The following is a 27,594-nucleotide window of genomic DNA, read 5'->3' on the forward strand; positions in this document are numbered from 1 at the left end:
TCTTTTAAATGTAAGAGTTTAGGGAAGCTTTAGATTCATTCTCAGAAAAAGGCTTTTATGGCTGCCTCTTGAGCAGGGATGGGCAGACCGGGGAGAGATCAGAGTCCACCCTTGTTCCTTTCATTTTCACAAGTGGTGAATGATCCAGGAAGTCTCAGAACCTGAAATGCTGTGGGGCCTCTGGGTCTTGCAGCTTTAGAACCCAAGGCAGAGACTGAGCATCTCAGAGCTTTTTCTTCTTCTCCGACTCCCAGGATTGAAAGGTGGGTGGGTGAAGCCTTGTTTGTGTCCTGCCTGGCAGCTATGCCTGGTGTGTGCCAACTTGCAGGCCGAGGAGCCATGAGACTGAGTAGGGCTGCTCTCAGGGGGTGCAGGAGGACTGGGCTTCGCTTGGGTCACAAAGGTGTACTACTCTCTCCGTCCTTGTGTTCTCAAGGACATTTTAATCTAAGTGAAAACTGTTCCATGCACAAATACTTTTTAAAATGGTAAAGCCCTGTTTATAAGGACGAATGTAGGGTTGGTAGAGTAAGGGGGAGGTAGGATGAAAATCTTTGGCCCTCGTTGGCACTATTGAGTCAAGGTGCTTCTTTTTCCTCAATTTGTTGCCTCTAAGTCACAGCCAGTCAACAACTTTCATGTACCTTAACAATGAGTCTGTCAAGGGCACCACTGGCATCTCAGACCTATGTAGGAGAGAAGAGAAAGAGGAAAGGAAGAAAACAGAAGAGACAGATTAAACAGGGAGGGAGGGAGTTATAGGAAGACACAGACAGACAGAGACAGAGAGACAAAGAGAGAGACAGAGACAAAGAGAAAGACAAAGACAGAGAGCCAGAGACAGAGAGAACCAGACCCAGAGCCAGAGAGAGCCAGATCTAGAGAGAGAGAGAAAGAGAGAGAGGGAGGGGGAAAGAGGGGGCGGAGAGCCAGAGAGAGCCAGAGAGAGTCAGAGAGTGACAGAGAGAGGGTGCTGGAGAGAGAGAGAGAAGAGAGACAGTTAGAGAGAGAGAAGAGAGAGAGTCAGAGAAAGAGACAGAGACAGACAGACACACAGACAGAGACATAGATTGAGACAAAGTCAGAGAGAGAGAGACAGAGACAAAAAGAGAGAAGAGAGACAGAGACAGATACAGAAAGAGACTGAGAAGGTGCAGAGACAGGGAGATAGAAAGAAAAGAGACAGAGACAGAGAGATAGAAGCAGAGACAAAGAGAAAGACAGGAAAGCAAAGAAAAAGGCTCTTAAGAAGTGGGTGGCATCTCACCAAAAAGGCCTAGGAAGGTTCCTCCCCTCACCTCCCCACCCCATCTCTTTCCCCTGTCCTCTAGATACCTGTCTCATCTTCTTCATCTGTCATCTCCTTCCTTTCTGCATCTCTCTTTCCTTCTTTCATCCCCTCCTTCCCTCTTTCCTTTCCATTTCTTTTTCTTGCCCCCTCACAATCTCCCCTCTCTCCTTCTTTGCTCTGCATTTCTCTTCCCCTTCCCCTCTCCCTTTCTTCCACAATGCCATGGAGTTAGGGTTTGCAGGAGGTGACTCCACGTTGGGGTCAAATCACCAAGGTAGTTGTGGCAGCAGAGAATGGATGGCGAGGTGAAGCCGGTCCTTTCAGTTTCTCTTTCTCTTCCCCCTCAATCATTCCTTGTCAGTTTTTGCCTCATTCCTTTTGTGGGATCTCTGTGTCTACAGCTCTGATAGATATGGCAGCTCCCCTTGGCTCCTGTGTGCCCTGCTGTGTCCTGTGCCTTCTTCTCCAGGTAACTCCATGGATTTCAGGTGGGAATTCTGACTTTCTTCTCCTGAACTTGGGCTCTGAGGGTTATGGGCTCAGAGTGGAACCCCGTGGCCAGTGGTTAGCCTTCAAATCATATAAGGCAGGGGGATGCAAGGCCAGTCAGTGCTAAGGTACGAGAGCAGAAGACCTATGGGAAAAGGTTGGAGGATGGGAGGTTACTCATCCTTCACAATGGAAGGGTGAGATTCCCATTATATACGGAAGAGCTAGTGGGTAATAGTGATTTTGTGGGTCCTAGGAATGACATACTGCTCCTTTCAAAACACTTTCCCACCTGTTCTCTGATGTTGAAATCATTTTAAAAGGGAGTTGAATATGTGTGGAAATCAACTTAACATTTTTTTGATGGGATCTGTATTGGTATAGGGAACTCCCAGAGAGAAAGCTCCCTCTACCAATGAAGATTCACATCTCTCCAACTTAAAGGTTTGGAGAGTTGCTTGGGGCAATGAGAGGGTAAGTGACTTGTCCAGGTCACACAGCAGGTATGTGTCAGAGGTGGGATTTGAATTCATGTCTCTTAAACTCTAAGATCACCATGCAAACTGCTTCCCCTTAATTCACATTTGGCTGTAACTAATTTTGGATCCTTCCACCATGGTAGGTTTTATTTGATTTCATTTGATGCAATTTTATTTTTTTCTTTAGAGTATCATGGATCTGGGTATATTTGTGAGATAGGAGGGTTTAGACTTTGGAGGAAGAGATGTCTTATGTCGACTGTCTCTGTTATACCACCTTAGTAAACATCTTTTTCTAAAAGCTAACTGAGTCTTCTGGCTGATAATGAGAAGCACTCTGGTGGGTGCTCATGAACAAAGTACCATCACCTAAGGAATGCCCCTAGACTCCTAAGGGGAAGAGTGCTAGTAAGAGTTGGGTGAGTGATCCCAGAGGGAGTGCTGTAAGTTGTTTGGATAGGAATCAAGCAGATCCTAAGCCTCCAACCCACAGATTCAAGTCAGGCGTGGTATAAATTCATGGAGTTGGGCCCTGCAAAAGTATGCACTGAGCAGGGAGAACTTGGCTCACTTTTTCCTCCCAGAAGCAGCAAATGAAGGGGATCTTTCTCCTCTCTGTGGTTTCAGAAGGTGTATTATTGCACTCCATAGTCCTGAAAGGGAAGTATGTTTGAGGGTGAGTCATTAATACGTGGGGCCTGTGGTCAGAAAGACCAGAGTTCAAATTGTGCGAAAGATACTTACTGGTTGTGTGACCCTGGCCAGCCTCAGCTCCTCATCAGTAAAATGGGGCTAATAATAGCAACTATATCTCAGGACTGTTGTGAGGATTAAATGAGATAATAATTTGTAAAGCACTTAGGCACATGACAGGCACTGAATAAATCCTTTCGCCTTCGCTCGCTCCCTCCCTCCCTCCCTTCTTCCCTCCCTCCTTCCCTCCCTCCCTTCCTCCCTCCCTCCTTCCCTCCCTCCTTCCCTCCCTCCCTTCCTCCCTCCCTCCTTCCCTCCCTCCCTTCCTCCCTCCCTCCTTCCCTCCCTCCGTTCCTTCCTTCGTCCCTCCCTCCCTTCCTTCCTTCCTTCCTTCTTTCCTTCCTTCCTTCCTTCCTTCTTTCTTTCCTTCCTCCCTCCCTCCCTCCTTTCCTTCCTTCCTTCCTTCCTCCCTTCTCGCTCTATTTGTCTACCTAAACCAGGTAGACCTCAAAATTTTACCAAATGCTTCCTAAGCTCTTCCAGGCCACCTCACACCTATGTGCTTGCCTATCCTTTTAGAGTGGCTCTGCTACTTGCTACTAGGTGGCCTTGGATCAGTCTTCTGGGTGACTTGGCTTGGGTAGGAGCCTTACTTTCCATATACATAAATAGGGCTGAACCTATGTCACAGGCTTATGAGATTCAAATGAAGTCATACTTGAAAAATCCTTTTAAATATAAAATGTGATATCAATATGTTACTATTAATAGTCCATCCACAATTTCCTTCTGACCCCTTACATGTGATAGGTTTATATTCATCTGCCCCCACTCATCAATGGTGCTCCTGCCTCCTTCCATCAGTAGGACTAACTTCTCAATCTCTTAATCCCCAAAGAGGAATAAAACAGGTCAAGATACCCAATATTCCAGGGCTATATTCATGATGGCCCAAGATATCCTGATGAACTGACTAGTAGGGGAATCTGGAGAACTTTACCATCAGCTCATATATTTAATATCTCACCCCTTGCTTGAAACCATACTAATAATTTAACTCTGATGTTGTGTTTCTGGTCCTTTTTCAGCCCAGTCCACTGTGATTGGTCCTGGGGAACCTATAGTGGCTTTATTGGGAGAAGAAATCACATTGCCCTGTGATTTATATCCTGAAAAGAATGCAGAGCACATGGAAATTAGGTGGTACAGAGTCACTCAGTCCAACATCACATATTTTGGTGGAGAGAATGTCACTAGAAAGCAGCTGATAGAATATACTGGGAGAATCAACTTATTGAATGATGACATCACTAAAGGAAGCATGGCCTTGAAGATTCACCAGGTCAGATTCTCCGATGAAGGGGAGTACCAATGTGTTCTTCAAGATGGCAGTGGCCAACAGGCAGCCACTCTGGAGCTGAAGGTGGCAGGTTTGGAATGTTGCCAAGGATTTGTGCTTTGACCTTTAACCTTTGACAGGTCACTTCCCCTCTGTGGGACTCTTTGCGCATCTATGTAATGAAGGGTAGGGATTTGAACTAGGTGATCTCTAAAGCCCCTGGTTATAAAATTTGAATTTTCCCCACATTTTGCTTTCTTGGAAGCTTCAGGCACTCAGAAGGTGTCCAGTATAGTACAAGCTTCAGTTTCACTCTCAAAGGATTTCTTGCCCAGTATTTCCCCCATCTCTATACAATGATTGCACTGTGGTAGGAGCCAGAGAGGTTCACCTCTCAAGCAAAAGTATCTCCTCAGAGATGCCACTGGGATTCCAATCAAGTCAGTAAGTATTTATTAAGCACTTGCTCTTTGCTAGGCACAGTACTGTCTTCTGGAAATACGAATACAAGCAAAAAGACAGTTTTTGCCCTCAAAGAGCTTACCTTCTAATTGGGAAGACAACATTTGAAAAGAAGCTGAAAAATGGAGAGGGAGAGAGGTCTAGAGAGTCTGGTACCTAGCTGGGGAGCACAGTGAACACACTCGGCCTTGGCACTTCCTTAAAACAGAAGGTCTAGGAGGAAATGACAAATCATAGAAAGGGACTGCAAGAGCAGAGGGATCTTCCAGGGTAAAAAGGCTGCTGGGACCAAATGGGAGAGCCATCTTCCTGGTTAATGCCTCCCAGAGTTTCTGATGGCAAGAAAGCATCCATCCAAATCATTTTCCTTTCTTCTTTTCTAGCTATGACTCAACTCAATCAACATTTATTGAATCTCACTTGGTACATGCAGAACATGTTATGGACACAAAGACAAATCATTATTTAATATTATATTCATCATCATATTTATATAACTTTAAGGCCTATAAAATTACTCATTTGCATTTGGTTTTGATATCAGAAAACCTGCCTTGAGTTCACATTTTGATATGGACTAGCTGTGCTACCCTAGCCAAGTTATTCAGCCTCTCTGAACCTCAGTTATAAATGTGAATAACAATCTACCTCCTTCCCAAAGTTGTGAGGAAGGGCTTTATAAACCTTTAAGCTCCATAGAAATGTGAATTATTATTCAATAATCCAACTAATTAATAAACTGTTATAAAGTAACATCTCTGGCTAAGCCTGACCATACAAAGACACAGTCTCTGTCATCAAAGAGGTTGTGTTCTAATAGAGCGACAACATGCACAGATGTAAGGATGTACTTACCATATATACAACAAATATACCAGTCTTGAAGTCAGGAAGACCAAAGTCCCACTCCTGACACATGCTGTCTGTGTGAACCTGGACAAATCACTTAACCTCTAGGTCACTAGGTAATTCTTTAGGAGTGTGAGTTACAGAAAATGTGCTCATCTGCATTGAAAGGAAGTGTTTTTTCCCCCAGTTCTTTGTACCAATAAAATTACAGGTCTGGCTCCTATATCCCTGTCAAATTTCAAATTCCTTGAGGGCAAGAATAGCTATGTTTCATCTTTATATCCCAGCATGTAGTATAGAGCTTTGTAGTTAGTGTTTACTGAATGAATGAATGAGCAAAAATGAGACAGAAGCATCAAAGCACTGACTGAACTAATAGGGGAATGCTGAAGGGGTCAGTAAGGGAAGGTGATTTTTTTCATCCTGGCCGTTCAGTGCTATAAGTTTTGAGTGATTATTGAAACACTATTTGTTTCTCTCCCAGCTTGGGGATCAGATCCTCAGATTGATGTGGAACCTCTGAAGGATGGAGAAGTTCTGCTCCTGTGCCAATCAAATGGGTGGTACCCAAAGCCCCAAGTGGGATGGAAAGACATTCAGGGAGAGAGCTTGCTGCCCCTGTCAGAGTCTCACTCTCAGGATGGAGAAGACCTTTTCCAAGTAGAAACATCTCTAGTAGTCCAAGCCAATTCCACCAAAGATGTGTTTTGTTATATTTGGCACCCTCTCTTTGGGAAGCAGAAGACAGTGTCATTTCCCCCAGGAGGTTGGTCCCTTTTTATTGTGGAATGAAGCATCTGAGCAATCGTTTCCATCCAATGACTTAAGGCATCCACTTCTGTTTAGTGTTTTGGAATAGTTTTCATACAAGACCTCAGTGGATGTTGGTAGGTTTATGGCCAGATATTTTATGTATTTTGTAGTAATTTTGTATAGAATTGTTTTCTATCTTCTGCTGGATTTTAATCTACAGAAAGGCTGATTATTTTTGTGGTTTCAATGTTAAGAGAAAATGGCATTGTGTTGCAAAGTCCTGAAAATACTACAAAACACTACAACACTCACCATTCTACATGCCAGCTATCATCTTACCGCCTCATACCCTAAAGCTTTACGACAAAGACGATTTCCCCCTCTTCTATTAGAAATGGAAGTCAGGGTGAGTTTAGTATAATAAATCTAGGGTTGGAAGGGCCCTTAGAGAGCATCTAGTCTGATTCCTTCATATAACAGATGAGGAAGCTGAAGCTAAGGTGGGTACAATGAGTTCCCCAAGGTAGTTAGTGGCAATGCCAAGAATAGAACTTGGGTCTTCCTACTTCAAATTCTGTATTCTTTCCACTAGGCCATATTTCTTCTCTTATGAATTATTGAACAACACACTAGGACCCATATGAGTAACTCTTCTATTTCTAAAGACCTCCAAAGGTATCTTGTTTTAGAGTTCAAAGGGATATTAGAAATCAAAAAATCAAAATCACCCCACAGGAAAGAAGAAGGAAGAAGACAAAAAAAGGGGGTATGATAGAAGGGAGGGCAGATGGGGGTGGAGGTAATCAAAAACAAATACTTTTGAAAGGGGACAGGGTCAAGGGAGAAAATTCAATAAAGGGGGATAGGTTAGGAAGGAGCGAAATATAGTTAATCTTTCACAACATGAGTATTGTGGAAGGGTTATACATAATGATACACATGTGGCCCATGTTGAATTGCTTGACTTCTTAGGGAGGATGGGTGGGAAGGGAAGAGGGGAGAGAATTTGGAACTCAAAGTTTTAAAAACAGATGTTCAAAAACAAAAAAAAAAAGTTTTTTGCATGCAACTAGAAAATGAGATACACAGGCAATGGGGCATACAAATTTATCGTGCCCTACAAGAAAGGAAGGGAAAAGGGGTTGGGAGGGGAGTGGGGTGACAGAAGGACGGGCTGACTGGGGAACAGGGCAACCAGAATATACGCCATCTTGGAGTGGGGGGGAGGGTAGAAATGGGGAGAAAGTTTGTAATTCAAACTCTTGTGAAAATCAATGCTGAAAACTAAACATATTAAATAAAGAAAAGCACTTGAAAACATAAAAAAAAAAGAAAAACTAAAAAAAAAAAAAGAAAAAAAAGAAATCAAAAAGGAAATGTGGTAACCTAGAAAGACTTTGAAGTCAGGGGATTTAGGTCCAAATTTTGCCTCTACTCTTTGCTGCCTATGTGATCTTGGGCAAGTCACTTCACTTTTCTGGGCCTTGGTTTCCTCATGTGTAAAATGAAGCAGTTGGACTAAATGACCTCAAGGATCCTCTCCAGCTTTAAATGTAAATCATAAGTTCTAATTCAATACTACTGTTTTTATAGAGGCAGAAATTGAGTCTCATAGACAGGAAATGGTTTTCCCAAAGTCACGCAGAGCAAGGATTTGAAGTCAGGTTCTCTGAATCCAAGAGACAATATACTCTTCCCACCATGTAACTGACATGATGTGATACAGGTTACGTTGCCCAGCATTCTGATGAAGGAACACAAACTGTAGCCATGGTTGCTAGTTTTGGGGGAATCAAACTATTTAAATATTCATTTTAAATCCATATATTTTGGAGTCATGTAAATTCTAATATAGATGATCTGGTTCATAGATCATGGGATCCTGTATGTAGAGCAGGAAGGGACAAGAATGGCCATCTTTTCCAATCCATTCATTTTACAAAGGAGGAAACTGAGACCCAGGCAAATTAAGCGACTTGCCCAAGGAAGTAAAGGGAGTAACCACTAGACCTAAGAATTTGAACTGAGGTCCTCTTATGACAAAGGCAGTGCTTTTCCCCACCGAACCATACCGCCTGAGGTTGATAGAAGAGAATTTAGTAATTCCAATATTCGAGTTGAGAGAGAACTTCTCCTTGACTTGATAAGCCAAGTCAGAAGACTGGGCTTGTGTCCCAGTTCTATCACTAATTAACTGCCTAACATTGTGCAAGTCACATGATTTCTCTCTGAGCCTCAGCCTCCTCATTTGCAAAATGAGGATAATGGGCAGTTGTACTACCTGCCTCACAGGATTTTAGTGAGCTAAGTGCTTTGCTAATTGTTGCAAGGGCTTTAGAAAGATGATAGCTATCAGGAAAGGTTTTTTCCCCTATAGCCCCAGTTTTATGAGTTTGAATGGACCTTAGAGAGTATCTAGTTCAATCTTAAGAGTCAGGGGCTTACCAAGTTTGAAGTTGTCAGTGTGCTGACTCTGAGGCTTTGTGTTTCAGGATCCCTTTCCTCAAAGAATTGTGCCTGGATCCTTGCTTGTGTAATAGGCCTCCAAATCATGGGACTCTTTGTTTTGGGGAGCGTTTATTTCATCAGGAAGCAATGCAAGACAAGAGGTATGATTGGGAAATGACCACAAGGGGGGAGCAGTTTAGTTAGGCTTGAACCTGGGGAGTAGAAAGCCAGCAGAGATGATCAGTCTCTCACTCAGAAGCTATGAGGACCTTAAGGCAGAGGGAAAGAGCTTGGGTCATTCTAACCCAATGTGGAAGCTAGTAACACCCAGTGACACTGGTGTGTAAGGCATTTTAGGAGGGAAAGGGTGAATCCCTTGTGACTAAATGCCAAGATTTACTTCCATTTTATGCCTAACTACACCCCTTTATTAGGGCTGGCTAGTTAGGAGGGCTACCAAAGGAGGCAGCTAGGTGGCTCAGTGGATGGAGTGCTGGGCAGGAAGTCAGGAAGACTCCTCTTTGTGAGTTCAAATCCAGCCTCTCAGATACTTACTAGCTGTGTGGCCCTGGGCAAGTCACTTAACCTTCTTTGCCTCAGCTTCCTTACCTGTAAAATGCCAAGAAAATCTCAAATGGGGTCATGAAGAGTTGGACACAACTGAACAAAAACAACACACTCCTAATAAATTTTAGGACTCCAAATCTAGAAGAAACCTTAAAAGATCATGTAGTTTATTTCTGTATCTTCATGGAGGCAAAAATCTCTTCCAGGATGAGAATAGGTGATTTTTCCGTTCTTGGAGATCTTTAGGGCTGTAGACTTGCTCAGTTAACAGAGGGGAGGGCTTTCTTGCTTTGGTGCCCAGGAGATCCAACCCCAGCCCTTTCTGCTTTCTTTTAAGTTTGTGTCACTGAGGGACTCCCTTTAGCTAGTGTAATGCCAGATCTATCTTTCTGTGGGGACAGAGAACAACAATTGCTTGATATCCCTTCACTAAAATTCTTCCTCTATAAATGTGCCACCTGCACTTTCTCTCTCCTCTGGATTTTACATTAAAGATGGAAGTGATCCAAAGCCATTTAGCCCTCGCCTCTGACATCTACTACTCATGTGACTTCAGGCAAATCACTTAACCTCCCTGGGCCTTAGTTTCCTCATCTGTAAGAACTGGGGGGTTTGGACTGGATGACTTCCAAGGCCTCTTTCAGCTGGAAATCTCTGATCCCTGACCCTTGCCCAAGTACTTCATTTTACTTTCTGAGTGTCATAGAGGTGAAGGGACTTGCCCAAGGCCATACCGGGAGTAATTGGGAGAGCCAGGTTTGGAACTCACATCTTTTGTCCCTGGATCTAAGGTTCTGTTCAAAAGCCCCAATTCTTTCAATCTTTCCCAGTGAAATGTCACTAATCTTCTAGGGGCACCTTCCACTCAACTTCAAATCAATAAACAAGATTTTGTCATTGTTGTGCCATTGTTTCAGTTGTGCCCAACTCTTCATGACCCCATTTGAGATTTTCTTGGCTACGATACTGGAGTGGTTTACCATTTCCTTTTCCAGTTCATTTTACAAATGAGGAAACGAGGCAAACACGTTAAGTGACTTGCCCAAGCTCACACAGCTAGTAAATGTCTGAGGCCAGATTTGAACTCAAGTCTTCCTGACGCCAGGCCTGGCATTCTATCCACTGAACCATATAGATACCCTGAATAAACATTTATTAAGCACCTCTTATATGCCAGGGACTATGCACTATGCTTTTGAAAAACTTATATCTTTTAGGTGGGGGAGACCAACACTAACGTATGATATACACAAAATTAATATGAGGTAATTTGGTGGGGAGTAAGCCACTAATAATGATGGGGGGTGCAAATCAAGTAGGGGAACATGCAGAAAGCAGCACTTGCACTGTGCTGCAAAGAAAACTAGGGATTCTCTTGTTCTATCTCAGTCTCTTGACTGGTGGAAACTATACACAATTATCTAGCATCACAGAAATGAATCCATCTATTCCAAGGAATTTGTTTAATAATATTATTAATAATTAATAATAATTAATATTAATAATAATGATAGTCTACATAGATAATAGCTAGGAAAATGGATGAAGAGAGATACTTTCATAGGCAGAATGGACAACCTAGTGTCTGAAAGTGAGTTTTGACTCCGCAAATGATATTTCATCCATTTGTTATTTCAGGAAGTATTTCTTAAGTGCCTATTGTAGGTCAGACACTAATTTAGGTGGTGGGGATATAAAGGCAAAAACAAAACAGTCTCTACCCTCAAGGAACTTATATTCTTCTGGGGGAACAGAATGTGTAAGCATATAAAAAAGAAACAAAACATCTGCCAAGCAACTTTTCAGGAAAGGCGATAGAAAGGGAAAAGAGAACCTAGACAGGGAGGGAACCTGGACTGGATTGAAAGATTAATGTTTTTAGATGCAAGAAGATAAAATTTCACACTTTCTTTTTCTCCCTCCAGAAAATCAATCTCAAAATGAAGAAGAGAAAGGTAAAATCCCATAACTTAATGATAGGCTTTCCTTTGATGATAACAATGGATGCACCTTTAGTAGCCCGTATTCTTTGAGACAGTCTCTCTGCCCCTCCCCCTACAGGAGTGGAGAGGGGTTGTGCTGAACCATCTACACACCCTGTCATGAACTTATCCTATTGTCATCAAAGTCATTTGTGAGACACCTGACCAGAGGCAGCCTCAGAGTCTAGCCATCAGGCTGAGTAGTTTTCTGTGTGAAACTAACTAGTCTGGGCAGGGATGGAATTATGTAGTTCTCAATAGTTGCAGTTTAAAGGCATATTCATGGCTAAAAGGCAATGCTAAACCACTTGTTTTAAGTTCCTCAATGTATAAAGCTAAGATGAGGCTGTCACTCTTATCACTTGGAATGTGCTTAAGATAAAGTACCTGTAATTCCTTTTATGAGACCTATGATTTCATTGGAAGGAAAAAAATTATCAAGTGCCTACAATGCGCTATGTACTTTACCAATATTACCTCATCTGATTCTCACATCAACCATGGCAGGTAGGTGCTCGTATTACCTCCATTTACATTTGAGGAAATGGAGGCAGACAGAGCATAAGTGCTTTGCTCAGGGTCACACAGGCAGGATGGATCAGAGGCAGGTCTTGTGCTCAGGTCTTCCCAACTCTGAAAGTACCTCTCTCTATCCTGAGCAATATTGCCTTTTATCATGAAGTGTCAGCACTGAAAACTCCCAAACACCATAATTGTGTGTCTTCAAGATGTTATACTTTATAGCTGGCCCTTGATGTACCTTTGAACACTCAATCTGTAATAAATCGTTGAAGAATGGAATTTTTTCCCATCCCCTCACTGTTCTATCTATCCAATACTGTAGAGTTTGATTCCCTCCCCTCCGCCCCCAACTAGGCCAATATTAACACCAAGTAACTGAGTGTATCCATACAACTATATTGTGAATTCAGTGAAAAATCAGGCAAATGGATTTTACCAAATAATGATTTATTCTAGATGCCAGAATAGTAGTGGTTTAGTGGATAGAACCCTGGGACCAAAATCAGGAAGACTCATTTTCACGAGCTCAAATCCAACCTCAAACACTTAGCAGCTGTGTAACTCTGGGCAAATCACTTAACCCCTGTTGGTCTCAGTTCCTCATCTGTAAAATGACCTGGAGAAGGAAATGGCTAACCACCCCCATATCTTTGCCACCAAAACCCCCAAATGGGGTCACAGAGAGTTGAACCTGACTGAAATGACTGAACACACACACACACACACACACACACACACACACACACACACACAAGGGATCTTAATGCTCATCTTGTCTAAGCCCCCATTTTACAGATAAGAAAACCAAGGCTCACAGAGGTCATATGATTGGGCTTTTGATTAGACAATTGTTAGTGCCAGAGTGAAAAACTAATAAACAAATTTCCTTACTGAGTAAAACTAATTTATCAGCAGACTATATATAATCATAGCAGTTTGTATTTGGAAGGAATGTCAGGAGGAATGGTCCACTCATTTGGTAGGTGAGGAACATGAGGTCCAAGAAATGAACTGACTTGCTTAAAGTCACATAGCTCCTTAGATAGAGAAGAATCTATTCAGCATTTACTATTTCCCAGGCATTGGTCTAAGAATTTGGGATACAAATGCAAGGAAACAAGATGGTTCCTGTTATCAAGAAGCTTACATGCTAATGGGGCAAGGTCAATGAAAACAGGAAATGAGGACAATCCCGAGAGTGACTGGCATTGTAAGGGCTCCTCAGGAATGATGGCCCTGAGCTGGGTCTCACCAATCAATGAGCAGACTGACAGGACAGAGCCATCCTGAAGTGGGCAAGGCAATGGTGGGAAGATGCAGTAGTCAAGAGGGTGAGCTGAGCCAGAGTAAACCTTCTAGTAACAGAGCTGGGGCTAAAAGCCAGGTCTCCTGATTTTGATACCAATGACCTCTACTTTCCTCCCGTTCCCCAACATTACATGTATACACAGCCTTAATGCAGACCTCTTGTAGGCACACTTTTTTGGTTAGACCAAAAGCATTACTGTCCATTGTTTCTTAAGTTTGGGGAAGTGTTGGCAAAGGAAGGACCAAACATAGTGGCCCTGTATTTTAGCAATGGGAATAGTGATAATCTGGAAAGTACCTCTTGAGAAGAGACAAAGGCCTGCAGAGAATAAGATCTGCCCTGTGTCTAAAGTTGCATGCACAACTAAAATCTTTGTGTTCTTTGTCTGCTTTTTTCCCCCAGTGGCTCTTCAAGGAGAAAGTGGTAAGTAAATATTGGCCAAGTTGGTTCTTTTGGGATTGTTTCATCAGCATCTCATCTCCATATTTGTTTAATTGCAGATCCCCCAAAAGTCATTACAGATGCAGGTGAGTTATGTGTGTGAGACCTTGGACAAATCACCTCCCTTCCTTGAATCCTGGTTTCTTACTTTATAATATGAGGATAGTGGACTCCATGCTCTCAAAGGACTCTCCCGGATCTGACACTCTGTATGATTCTGTGATCTGACATCTACCTTGGAGAGTTCCCTACCTACTACTCCAAACTTTCAACTTCTTCATTTGTCAGTTTATCACTCTTAGATATCATTCAAAGACCCTGAGTTACAGCATTGGCTCTGGGTCTTGCCTATCAAGTGACCTTAGCAAATTGCTTGCCTTCCTTGGATCTTAGTCAGCTCACATGTATATCTTTATAATCAATAACTGTTTCCTGCTCCCTCCACATTTCTCAATGATGCTGAGTGGGTGAATGAGATAAAAATAATTTGATATTTTTAGAAAAGAATGTTCAATAAAATTTAAAGTTCAGTGCTAGCTAAGGGGCCTAATATTTATTCTAGACCCAAACACAGGAACCAACCCACTGGGAGCAGGTTAAATTTAAAAATCAAATAGGAAATCCCTATTCACAAAATCAAAGTTTTGACTAGATCCCAAGAGGAAAGGCAGGGCAAGTGTAATTGAAGTAATATTTGACTGGGACATTGAACACCTGGTTTCTGGCACCAATTCTGCTATCAACTTGCTCTGTGACCTTGGATGAATCACTATATCTCTGGGCTTCAATTACCTCTTCTGGGAAAGGAAGGATTTGGACTAGGTGATTTCTAAGGGCTCTTCTAGCTTAATATCTTCTGAATATTTTCTGGTGTTTAAGTAAGTTCCCACAGTAGAAGAGATGCTCATAAGATCAAAAATTTAGATCTGGAAGAGACCTTGGAGATCACTGAGTTTCACTCCCTCATTTTATAAAGGAACAAAAGGGGACACAGAGAGTTTATGTGACTTGTCCACAGTCACACAGCCAGCAAATGTCTGAGGCAGGATTTGATTTCAGTTCTTCCTAGCAATAATAGATAGCGTTTACACAGTGATTTAAAGTTTACTAAGTGCTTTACAAATGTTATCTCATTTGATCTTCACAATAACCCTGGGGAGGAAACTGTGGCTGAGAGAAGTTTTTTGACTTTCCCAGAGCTGACAAGTACCTGAGCCATGGTTTGAATGCAAGTCCTGCTGTCTCCCAGTACAGCAATCCTGTCCACTGCATTACTTGCTTGCCTGATGCTGATTCCAGCATTATATCTGTTCTCTCATCTGGAAGTCCTATGTCTGGCAGTCAACTAACATTCATTAAGCACCTACTATCTGTCAGGCATGGTACTAAACTCTGGAGATAAGAAGGAAGGAAAAACAGTTCCTGTCCTCAAGAAGCTTACAATCTAATGGGGAAGATAACATGCAAAAACTGTACCAATAACTGATATGCAGAATAAATTGAGGATAGTCTCCGGGACAAGGCACTAAGATTAAGGAATACACAGTAGGTGCTTAATTAATATTTGTTGGATTGAACTGACAGCGTACATTAGCCACATGGAGCATAGACTAAGGTGAAACGTTGGATTTCCTACCTCCTATCTACTGTTATGATCATTCTGGAATCAAAGACAGCCAATGTTCAATTTCATAGTCATTTTTCTACCAGAATTATGCTCACCCTTCCATTCTAGTCCTTCAGTGTGCAACAGCATGTCCTCAGAATCTTTGGAGGACAAAAGGCAATACCAGGTTCCTGAATCTCTTGTAGAGGGAAGAGTGGAAGGTAGAGAAACATTTTCCTCCTCTTGCTGCCACCCTAGCCTCTGATCTAGTCAGTGTGTGTTTGTGTTTGTTTCTTTTTGAAACCTGCTCATAGGAGCTGTTGGAAGCCAGGGCCTGAGACATATGGTATAGCAGGTCATCTCTGTCATCTCAGAAAACAAAACTGAATTGAATTTTCTATTTTCAGGGTGGAGAAGGCTCTGGAAACATGCAGGTGAGGCACCCAGGAGAGGGAAAGGATATTTCCTTTGTATGTACACAAGGTGAAAGGAGTGGCTTTTTCTGTGGACTCCGACCCCACGCTTTCAAAATAATGCATTTTGAAGGGAAATCTGGTCAATTAATTGTTTTAGTTTGCATGATGCCAGATGAGCCATTTGTCTGTATTTGTGTCCCCCTTCCCTGGGGCTGCAGATATAGGTCACTTTTGCCTGACCCAATGTCAGGTAACTTTGAAAACACCCAACAGAGTTCAGTGAAACAAATGGAGCAAACAGTGGTTATTTTAAAACAGCCTAGCCAGTTTGAATTGAATCAGTTTCATTTGCAACTGACTTTCAGTGAAGACTGGGGCAGAATTATTTTTAATGATGTTTTCTCCCAATAGAATATAAACTCTTTGAGGTCGGGGACTGCTTCATTTTTGCTTTTATATCTGCAGGGCCTAACATAGTGTCTGCTTAGTATCTGCTTTGCCTATTGAATCGAAATCTGTGGTATTGAAACATCTCAAAGATGGTTCTATTAAAAATTCTTAGAACCTCAGCCCATATGGCAGTCAATCTTAATCACTATTCATTGTCTACTCTCCCTAATTTCCAAGGCAGCTATGGCATAGAGGGCTATAGCCAATCCTAAACAATGGCCCTGAAGAATCACTCAGAAACTAGATGTTGGTCAGGAAGTGCATAGGAGTTAGAGTAGCTTGGGGTGGCTGTAGGACTGATTTACTGTACAGTTCTGGAAGTAGTTTCCAGACTCTTGTGACTCACCAAGTGTCTCTCTCTTACAGTACATATAACTTTGGACCCAGCCACAGCTCACCCTATCCTGATCCTATCTGAGGACCACAGCCAGGTGACCTATGGGGATGCTGAACAGGATGTCCCTAAAACCAGCCAACGATTTGACTTTCAGCCCTGTGTGATGGGCAGGAAGTGCTTCATCTCTGGAAGACATTACTGGGAGGTTGAAGTGGGAACTGGGGCAGCCTGGACCCTGGGTGTTTGTAGGGAAGCAGTGAATAAGAAAGGTTGGATTGTCCTATCTCCAGAAGAGGGGTTTTGGACAATGAGGTTTTATAAAAATTGCTATGAGGTTCTGAGCAGCCCTTTGACCTCTCTCCCTCTGAAAAGACCTGTTAGCCAAGTTGGAATTTACTTGGACTATGAGGCTAGAGAGGTTTCATTTTACAATGTGACAGATAGAACACATATTTATACCTTTGCCAATTGCTCTTTCTCTGGGACTATCTGTCCCTTTTTCTGGGTCTCTCCTGGTGCTCCCCTCATCCTCCCCAGGTTGACCAAAGAGAAACTTAGTCTTCTAGAGGTGCCAAGTGATTTTCACCCAGTGTGTGTCCCAGGAGATCTGTCCCCAGCTCCTAACTGATCTGTCTCTATAAGAAACATTATACTTATCTGTCAGTCAACAAGTTTAATGAGGAATGAAGGAAAATCTTTCATAGTCTGATCTAGCTTTGTTCCCATAAGGATCCTGAGATCTTCAGGAATGGCCTACTACTGCAAGATGGACCAGTCATGCCCTACTTCTTTTAGCAGGACAGGGATTCAGCTGGCTTAGACTCCAGAAGAATATAATATGGGTCTGGGTTCCTCCGGACTTGGGACTTCTCTTGGTACCTCTTCTACAATTTTGTTTGAGGAGTGGGCAAAATGCAACATGCTTTAGTACTTACTTTGGGTTTGGAGGGATGTTTATGAACCCAGGGTTAAGTCAGAGACTCAGAGAGGTCATTCACCTCTGAGCTGATGAAGAGGTAGAAAACCTTCGGTCAGAATGACATGGTAATTCTACCATCAAGTTCTGTGAGTATGATTTAGTGCTGTGATCTTTAACATGAAGCCTTTAATGAAGAATAAAGTAATAATAAACAAGAACATGAGTCCAGTTTTTCCTGTAGTGGAAGAGGTAGAGAGTCCAAACTAGGTGGTGTAGGTATAAGGAGCTAGGCTACATGTTAAAAAGGCTAAGTCCTGCCAATAACTAGCTGTCAAACATAAGCTTTGTCCATCCTATGCCTAGACCCTTTTCATAATATGACTCTCTTCCCCCTCCTTCACTGGTGACATCACTGGGACACACCACACTGATCTTCAACATGCTCTCCTTCCTCTAATCCAGATGGCCCAAAAGCAAGTTTGAATCTCAACCTAGATTTCCACCTTGATTCAGCATTGACTCAAAATTCGCCTTCTTGTAGCCCATAGCACCCAGGGAAGCAAGCTTTCAGACCTGAACAAAAGGTTCTGAGCCCTCTACGTCAGGCAGCTTACTCTCTATCAAACCTTGTCCTGAATCTCTTCTAGGGAACTTTCTATTAATCTGTATATCATATCCTCACCCCTTCCTGTTTTCTGTCATGATCATTAGACTTTTAACTAGTGTTTGGAAAACCTACCTTCTCTTCCCTTTCAACAAGTTTCTTGGGGCCAAAGGGTCACTGTGAGACTGTTGAGGGATGATTAACTGTATATAATTTCTAATCTCCATTAAATGATGCATTTCCTCTTGTGAATATACAAATTCCTCCCTCAAAACCCCAAAGTTCCTTATACAAATGAAATTTCAGGTCAAGTAAAAAATATGCACCTATATCTATATTACTATACATGAAATGTATGTATGTACATATATAGCATGTACATATATGCACAAATACACAAAACATACATGGGCAATAGAATAAACACACATGTTATCTATACATATATGCACACATGTAAGAACACTCATTCCTAAATGCATATAGATATATATGTATGTACACATATATTTACATATATATGTTTACACACTCACACACACTGTTGAGGTCTTATTTTTCATTTAGCAGCTTCTAAATTTCCCCATAATTTTCATCAAACCAAGTCTATGATCAATCCAGAACTCTGGGCCACACATTGCCTTCATTACTTGCGCATTCTGTCTTTGTCTCTTCTCCTTACAGTCACATAGTCTATTAAATGCCAGTGTTTGCTGTGAGGGTACATCCATGAAGTTTTATTGTGTTTAGGTAAATGGAAGACAATATTGGTGATGAGAAAGTCATGAGATGCACAAGTCTTCAGTAGGAAGTAACCATTGCTGTTGCTGTTTCCAGCTCCATTCCTCCCAAGGACTCCCTGTCATGTCTGGTAGTCTGAGCCTACTCTAGCATTAAAGCCTCCCAGAATTATAAGCTTGTCCTCTTTTGACATGTTGATGACAGTATAGCAGCACAATGCCAGGAAACTGAATAGCTTCCATTTGAATTGTCTTAGGAAGATTCTGAAGATCACCTGGCAAGATAAGAGAACAGACACTGAGGTCTTTTCCTGAACTAAACTGCTAAGCATTCAAACTCTACTACAGAGAGTGCAACTACAATGGGCTGGCTACATTGTTCAAATGCCAAACATACTGCCAAACAAATTTGCCTAAAAAATTATTTTATGGAGAACTCATACAGGGCAAGAGCTCACATGGTGGTCAGAAGAAATGATACAAGGGCTGTCTCAAGCTTTCTCTTAAGAACTTTAGAATTGGTTGTGTGATATGGGAGATACTGGCACAAGACAGTCCAGCATGGAATGTCTTCATCAGAGAAGGAGCTGTGCTTTATGAGCAAAGCAGAGTTGAAGTAGCTCAAAAGAAACCTGAAATGCACAGATTTAGAGAATCCACCTCAAATGTTCCCATGGATTATTTGTGCCCCACCTGTGATAGAACATTCTGATCCCATACTGGTCTGATCAGCCATAGATGAAAGCATCACAATTTGACACTAACATAGTGATGTCATTTTGGTCCCCTTTGAGAATGAAGGAAAACAACCACACACGTACACACACTATGTCCATGTCCATGTCCATGTCCATGTCCATGTCTATGTCTATATCCATATCCACAAACACAACACATATGTGCGTGTATGTATACATATATATGTGTGTATATATGCATGTATGTGTGTACATATATATATTTGCATTGAGGGGAATAATGTCTAAGATAACAACCAAAGACATTGGAGCCAGGCTGCTAAATCCTTTAGATGCCAGAAAGAGGACGTCATATTTAACACTAAAGTTTATAAGGATCCATTGGAGGTTGTTGGGCAAGGGACTGACATGGATGGACCCATGCTTTAGGAATTCTAAAAATCCATGATCTCTGACATTGGTTAAGCAGAGAATACACAGGACAGACTTTTCTCCGGACAAAAGGTAACTCCAGTCTGGGGAAGGGAAGAGCACAAGCATTTAAGAAACATCTGCCATGTGCCAGGAACTTTATAAATGTGATCTCATTTGATCCTCACAACAGCCCCGGGAGGTAGATGCTATTACTGTCCCTATTTTACATTTGAGGAAATTGAGGATGAGAGAGATACACAATGACTTGCCTAGGGTCACATAATTGGTCAGTGTCTGAGGTCGGATTTGAACTCAGGTCTTCTTGACTCCAGGCCCAGCACTCTACCCACCGTAGCACCTAGCTTTCCACTTAGTCTGGTCTGTTACTGTAATTATTATGAGTGCTCTCTCACAAGAGAAGCTCAATTACCAGGAAGGTTATAATTGAACTCTTTCACTTTCATTTCCTGATGGGTCAGATGACAGTTTTAGAAAACAGGATTTTCAAGCCCTGAAAGTGGCTCTTGTGGAAGGGGTGCTGGTGTTTGCCACCCAGGCAGCCTGGGCAGCTCTGTGACCTTGTCATTTAGATTGTGTTGGTAAATGTGGACGTGTTTTCAGAGTCAGATAAGAAGATCCTACATTAAAAGCTGGAAGAGATGTCAGAGCTCTTGAGAGTAACTCCTCCATTGGGATGAAAGGAAGTTGAGAGTGGTTAAGTGATTGGTCCAAAGTCCCACTGGCAGCAACTGGCAAAGCTGGAATTCAAAAGGTGGAACTGCACAAGATGATTTCTCTCTCCCCTAGGGAAGTGGCGCTTATTGTGCTTTTCCAGCTCCCCTGGCTCCTCTCAGGTAGGTGAGACCTTGGTGTGGAGCCCCTACTCTCCTTGCTGGCTCCTTCTGGGAGAGACTTCCTTGCCTCTGGGCCTTTCTGACATTCTTTCTCTCTGCATCTTCTTTGTCTCCTTTTCCTTGTGTGGTGGGATGTTTCAGATCGGAGGATATAGGGAAGAATTAGTATAGTCACATTTTCAATTTAGATTCCAACCCTACTTATCTCTCAGGACCCAGATAAGATTCCACGTCATGTATGAAGCTGCCCCTGACAATGGAAGGTCAAAGTGACCTTTCCGTGTTTTACTTATTGCCTTTTCGGTCTATCTCATTCATGTTATCTTCAGGGGTGCTGGGTCTAGGATCAATGGACCCTGATCCCTTCCCCCACTTAACCTTTCGATCCACTTCAAAATGATCTCAAATCATACCCTCAAAGGGGAAAACTTGTCAAAATAAAACTTGTTTTCCTCTCTTTTACTGGGTTTTAAAAAATACTTTTTTTCATGAGTTTTCTTTACAGCACAGTCATATCTGAATGTGTTGCCCCACCATGTCCACACATGGAAACATGCTGTAAGTATGGTTTATGAAGGTGATGGAAGGTCACCCCAAATTGGGTCATGTGTTCTAACAAGGTAGAGTGACTTTGCAAAGTCTCTGTCCCTGAAACTGGACCATTCATGGAGATTTTGTGGCCACTGGAGTTGTGATGTCTACTGTGAAGAGATCACTCATGAAATGAAGGTATGAACTTCATCTAAAGCTTGAAATTTACTGATAACTGAATGCAACCATCTGTCTCTGTTCCTTACACATTGGTACCTTGTTCCTGCAATTCCTTGCAGATACAGCACTCAGGTAATCAATAGGTGAACTTCCCTTAAAGAGAGGTGTATTGGGAAATTTCAGAAACTTTTGGGCTGCTGAGCTCTCCAAACCCCTCTGCCTCTTTGGTGTTGCCCCTTTTCCCTTACAGTGAATGTTCCACAGTGTACTCTGCACCAGACAGCATCTTCTAATCTCTGTTGATCATTCCAACATAACATCCCTAGGCAAAATCATGTTCCTCCTTCATGGTTCCCAACAATTCCTTCATTCGCCTTATATGCTTTATGATGCCTCATTCCATACAAAGGTCTGCTCATCTTTTCCACCTTTTGGAATTGCTTTCCATAAACTCTTAATCCACTGCCTCCTATTCCCTCAAACTTCTTCTCTTTAAGATTTGCTTTAACTTGGTGAAGGATGGGTTGAAATTGGGAGATATTTGGGGCAGGGAAAGCAAAGAGGCTATTGTAGGAGTTAAGATGATGAGGGCCTGAACTAAGATGGTGTCTGTTTGGGTAAAGAGAAAGGAACATATGCAGGAGATGTGGTAATTGAAACAAGATTTAGAAACTAACTAGATATATAGCGTGGATGGGAGAGAAGAGTCAGAAATGATACTGAAGTTTCATCATTCTTCGACTATAAGGATAAAATAGTACCCTCAATAATAATAAGGAAGTTTGAAAGAGGTGGGATACACATGTATATATACATATGTGTATATGTGTATATGTAATCTGAAAACAGATGATAATTAAATCTATTGGCAGTAATGAGATCAAAGTGAGAGTGTACAGAGAAAAGAGAAGAAAGCACAGAGCAGAGCCTTGGAGAACCACACAGTCAATGGGTATGAAATTGATGATGATCTAGCAAAGAAGATTGGGAAATATAATTCATCAGAATGATAAAAAGAGACATGAGACAGAGCAGTACTGAAAACAAGGAAGTGAAGGTAAATAAAAGACTCAAATGTGGCAGAGAGGTCTAGCAGGATGAGCATTAGGAAGAAACCATTAGATTTGCCAATAAAAAAGGTCATTGATAATTTGAGAGAGTTTAGAGACAGAAAGGAGAGAGGAAGCAGAGATACTACCTAGGGCTTTTTTTCAAGGAACTTGGTTGAAATGCATAGGAAAGATAAAGGATAGAGGTATGATAGGATCATGTGAAGGTTTTTAAAGATGGAGGATACTTTGCTGTGTTAGTAGGGGCACAGCCAGTACAGAAGGAGAGATTGAAGATAAAAATGCCAGGGTGATGATATTAGGAGAAACCTACTAGAAAAGATGAGAGGAATTGGGCTTGAGTACATAGAAAAAGGTTGGTTTTGGCAAGGAGAAGGGCCACCTCTTCATCAGAGACTAGAGCAAAGAAAGAGAGAATATAAGATTATATCAAGGATTTGTGAGATGACGAGGAGGGAAAAAGAGAAAGCTCACAGTTTAAAGCTCACCTTTATTTTAGGACTTCAGTTCAGGAGGTGGCGGTGCTATGGGAGCCTTAAAGAGAGAAGAGAAAGTTTCAGACAGTTGTTGTAGTCAGTAGAATAATGTCGCAATTAAAGAATAAAAGGATTATCCTGCTACAGAGAGGGCCCATTTTTGTGTTCTCTTCGATCAGGAATCAGAAAAAAGACCCTTCTTCCTACTGCCACCTTTCAGCCTCTCAAAATAAACTAAATGTCTCCCAATTCTGGTAATATGATAGATATAGAATGATGTCCCTTTGAATTTGGTGGTGGGATCCAAATATAGTTAATTTTCACCTCCGAGGAAACCCTGTACTTTTAATTTCATGGGGGAGGGAGAGGAGAAAGGAAGTTTAATCTTGAAATTTAAAGGCCTATTCCTGACCAGGATTAATTTTGAAAGGTCATGATTCATTGCTTTCTTTCTTTTCTTTTCTTTTCTTTTTTTTTTTTAACAAATTTAAAACAAGATCACTGCCACTGTCAGGATGCCCCAGCCCTTAAGGCCACCAAAGAGTGCTGGGTCAAGAGCTTGTCTGATGGCATTGTGCAATAGTTCTTGGATGCCAGTGAGAAATAACTCCTTCAGGCTTGGGAGGGGAGAAGTTAAAAGCAAAGTTTATTTCAAGACTGCAATGGCAGGTGTCTCATAGAATAGACACACACTATAGAAGCAAAATCAAGCCTAACACACCTATGCCTGATCGCAAAGCTCCTCTCTTGCTTCCCATTGGCTGGGTACTACAGGAGGTACAACTTCCCAGCGCATCTAGTACATATTTTCCCTTGATATGTTCCCCCTCCCACCACATACATCACATGACCATTAAAATGAACCTTTAATCCTGCCAGAGGAGAAGTTAGCTTTCGTGAGCTTATTGTGCATGAGTATTCCTGGGAAGACTTAACTTTTACCCTATTTAACTGGCTTCTCACATCAAAACAGGATAAAACCAGTTGGATTCTGCTTTGCCCCATTATCTTCTGTGTGAGACATAACTCTTCAGTTATGTCTCCCATTTGACTGACTTTTATTCTGAATTTATGGAAACAAATTTCTCCATTTTATCTCCTGGATTTTCCCCTTTCCCACTTCTGATAGAAGATAATCTAGTGCTAATTTATGTTGATAGTGTCCCAGGTTAAAGACCTCATCCTTAATAGCCCTAGGCAGAGGAATGCTCTTAACTTCATCTGGCCCTTGTGGTTGACACAAGAGAGGCAATTCCTGGGTTTGCTCAGAGAACAAAGGAGAGGGCGTTCCATTTTAGGTATGCTGATCAGCCTGGTGAGTGAAAATGTTTAATCAACATCCTCCAGGGCTTTCTTCTACCGTCAATTTATCTCTTGCATAATAAGTATGATAAGTATGATGAGATTTGTTTCACTTTCCAGATTCTACTTTGATCTCTTGAAAGAACAGAGCCTGTGATTATAGTTCACATCCACAAGGTGGAAGCAATTATTTACTCGGGTGGTTTGCCTTATCAGGGTTAAGCTATTAGTACGGTGAGGTAGAACTCCTCCTTGGTTTTCCATGCATTAAAAAAAATAAACTTTCTTAAAATCAGGAAATATAATACATAAAGTAGTTATAAAGTTGCCTTGTAGATAGAATAAATTTTGAAGACATAAATTCATAGGTAGAATTTGGTGCTCTTTTCACAAATTCTTGACTGTTTTCCATCTTTCCTTAATTTAACTTTGGTTGTGTCTCAGACATGATTTCCTGCTTCCTTTTCTTGTAGTTAAGACCTCTCTCAGTGGGTCTGTATTTCTGCATCTTCATCTTGAAGTCCATCTATAACTCACTATTACTTCTGGCTTCTCATATGTCGAAGCACTCTACACACACACACACACACACACACCCCAACCTGCAGTTTACTCACTTTCTCAATCTGCTTAAGCCAATGAAAAGGAATGGCCTTACTTTTTTCTACTGACCTGATAATCACAGCATCCTGTTAATCAGCAAAGGTCAGGCAGTTAGGATTTGTCTGGCCAGGTAACCAGGAGAGTGTGGGACCTATTCATTTACCTATCAGGAAGGTAAGGCATGACATCTGATTTTATCCCATATTTTCTTTTCATGGCCTAGGCAAGCATGAAATTAATGCCACAGAAAGAGGGTCTTGCTCAAGCTACAAGTTCATGCTTTTATTAGCTAGGTAGCATAGTGAATAGAGTGCTGGACTTGGAGTAAAGAAGACATGAGTTCAAATCCTGTCTCAGACACTTAATAGTGGGAAAAAATGACCCTGGGAAAATCACTAAAACTCCCCCCCAACCCTTAGTTTCCTCTTCTGCAAAATGGGCATAATAATAGCATAATAGCATCTTCATCACAGTGAGGTTGTTAGGATGAAATGAGATAACATATGTAAAGTGCTTTAAATACCTTAACACCTATAAAAATTCTACCTATTTTATGGGAGTCTTATTGTTTCTCCCCCTCTCTCAATAGAGAAACCAGTTATTCCTCAGAAAGATTTCTAGCTGTAATCACTAGGTTAGTTAAATTTAAAATCAATAGGATTTCCAATTTAGCAGGTGACATTACGCCCATCAGAGTATTACTTTTACAGATTTGCCTCTGGTTCAACCATTAGGTTTCAAAACAAATGTTTCACTTATCCGTTTTAATTAATGCCTTTGGTTTTTATGTCACTTGTATTTGCTAATATATCCTTTTATTCTCCAGTTTTAAACTATGAAAGCTTTCCTTATGACAGAAATTCTTTTAAAGGGAGGGAGAAAATAGCTGTTTCACAAAACCATTGTTCAGTCCTGTCTGGCTCTTCATGACTCTATTGGAAGTTTCCTTGGCAAATATATGGCAGTAGTTTACCATTTCCTTCTCCAGATGAGGAAACCAAGGCAAACAGAGTTAAGTGACTTGCCCAGGGTCACAGAGCTAGTAAATGTCTGAGGCTAGCTTTGAACTTGTCTTCCTGATTCCAGGCCAGCTACTCTATCCATGGTGCCACCTAACTGCCTCTTCAGAAAAAAACAGTCAACACGTAGTTTCTAACATTTTCAAAGTACTTTACACATATCTCATTTGATCCTCTCAACAACCCATTGAGGTAGGGGCTATTGCTATTATTATTCCCATTTACAGATGAAGAAACTGAGGCACAGAAGATAAGTGACTTTTTTCTGTTCAATCAGTGGTAAGTATTCCAGACAGGATTCAGTCAAATTTTCTTGACTCTAACTCTAGCCCTCTTTCTCCGCTATGTCTCCTTGCCATACAATTAGGCATATCTGATAGAATATGAAACATTCCACACCCACTGTCCCCCACCTCTGTGGTGAAAGGAGCAAAGTTCACTTTCTCTACTCTTTTCTGGGTCAAAGCCAGGGCACTGCAAATACAGAGCTTGATTTCATTTTATTGTGCTTCCTAATTATCTTGCTGTCATCTGTGTATATTGTTTCCTTGGTCCTACTTAAGTCACTATGCATTGGTTTATATAATTCTTTACATGTTTTTCTTATTTTCTTCATATTTATTGTTTTCAAAAATTAAAATTTCATCACATTCATGAACTCCCATTCGCTTTATATTTCCCAACACAAAGACACTTTGCCCCTTTCTCCCCAGATTTTTTCCACCACAGAAAGTGCTGCTGTGACTGTTTTGGCCAACATGGGACTTCTTCTACCTCCTTGAAATATAGAAGTAGAATTTCTCCTGGATCGAAAGGTACAGACATTTTAATTACTTTTATTAAAGCATTATTCTGAATTACTTTCCAGAATGTTGGACCAATTCACTGATCCACTCACTGCATATCAATGGGTATATTTTCTTGAAATCTATAGGCAACATTACCTTTTCATATATTTTGCGATCTTAATCAATTTGTTTGGCGTCAGGTGAAACCTCAGAGTTGCATTGATTTACAATTCTTTTATTATTACTAATTTTGAGTAATCTTTCATAAAGCTGTTTATAATTGCCAGTTCTTTCAAGAATTGTTTATTTTCCTTTGGTAAACTATCCATTGGAGAATGGCTTTTAGTCCTATACATTTATATTGATTTCCTGTGTACTTTGGACCAGAGATATTTGATTATTTCCCTTTCATACTACCTGCATTTATTTTGTTTGTGCAAAAGTTTTTCAATTTCACATAATATATTACCTATTTAATATTTTGTGATTTCCTCTATTTCTTATTTGGTTAAGGATCCAAGCTACATTTGTGAAAGATGACCCTATCTATTGTCTTCTGTTTTTTTTAAATGACAGAACATGCTATATGGTATAAGATGAAGACAGATATTTTAATAAAAATTTTATTGTACCTCCTTATTTTCATTTTTAGGAGGGAGTTTTGGTGATGTATAGGGATAATTTGAATCTCAGAAGGACCTAACCCACAGAAAAAATGACCTGTTCTTTTAGAGTGCTTGATTTGCTTTGTATTTGAATTCAATTTTACTTCTTTTAGTAAATTAACTGGTTTGGTCTGTCAACCATTGTGACTATTTTTTCCATTGAACTAACAATGACCAGTGAATTCAGTAAAGAGAATTCATTGCATGTTGTTGATGGAAAAAGAACCCACTGTTAAATTAATTATCTGAAATAAAAAGGAAACTGAGGACAAAGTTACCAAGCCATCTAATATTTAAT

General features: G+C 41.1%; 2 protein-coding genes across 2 annotated transcripts in view; both read left to right on the forward strand.

The window, feature by feature from the left end:
* The first annotated feature begins 1,588 nt into the window (after positions 1–1,588).
* Positions 1,589–17,061, forward strand: LOC118855117 (butyrophilin subfamily 2 member A2-like). The gene is made up of 7 exons (XM_036765229.1): positions 1,589–1,596; positions 1,693–1,760; positions 4,041–4,382; positions 6,087–6,368; positions 11,296–11,325; positions 13,684–13,710; positions 16,463–17,061. Exons 1-7 carry the CDS (start codon positions 1,589–1,591, stop codon positions 17,059–17,061), a joined length of 1,356 nt encoding a protein of 451 aa, XP_036621124.1.
* Positions 17,062–20,595: 3,534 nt separating this feature from the next.
* Positions 20,596–27,594, forward strand: part of LOC118855118 (butyrophilin subfamily 1 member A1-like) — a 29,508-nt gene continuing 22,509 nt past the window's right edge. Inside the window, 2 exon segments of the mRNA XM_036765230.1 lie at positions 20,596–20,662; positions 26,557–26,658. Of these exon segments, the coding sequence (XP_036621125.1) occupies positions 20,596–20,662; positions 26,557–26,658 (169 nt within the window).

This window comes from Trichosurus vulpecula, chromosome 6 (assembly GCF_011100635.1).
Source record: "Trichosurus vulpecula isolate mTriVul1 chromosome 6, mTriVul1.pri, whole genome shotgun sequence".
In the NCBI taxonomy this organism is placed as follows: domain Eukaryota; kingdom Metazoa; phylum Chordata; class Mammalia; order Diprotodontia; family Phalangeridae; genus Trichosurus; species Trichosurus vulpecula.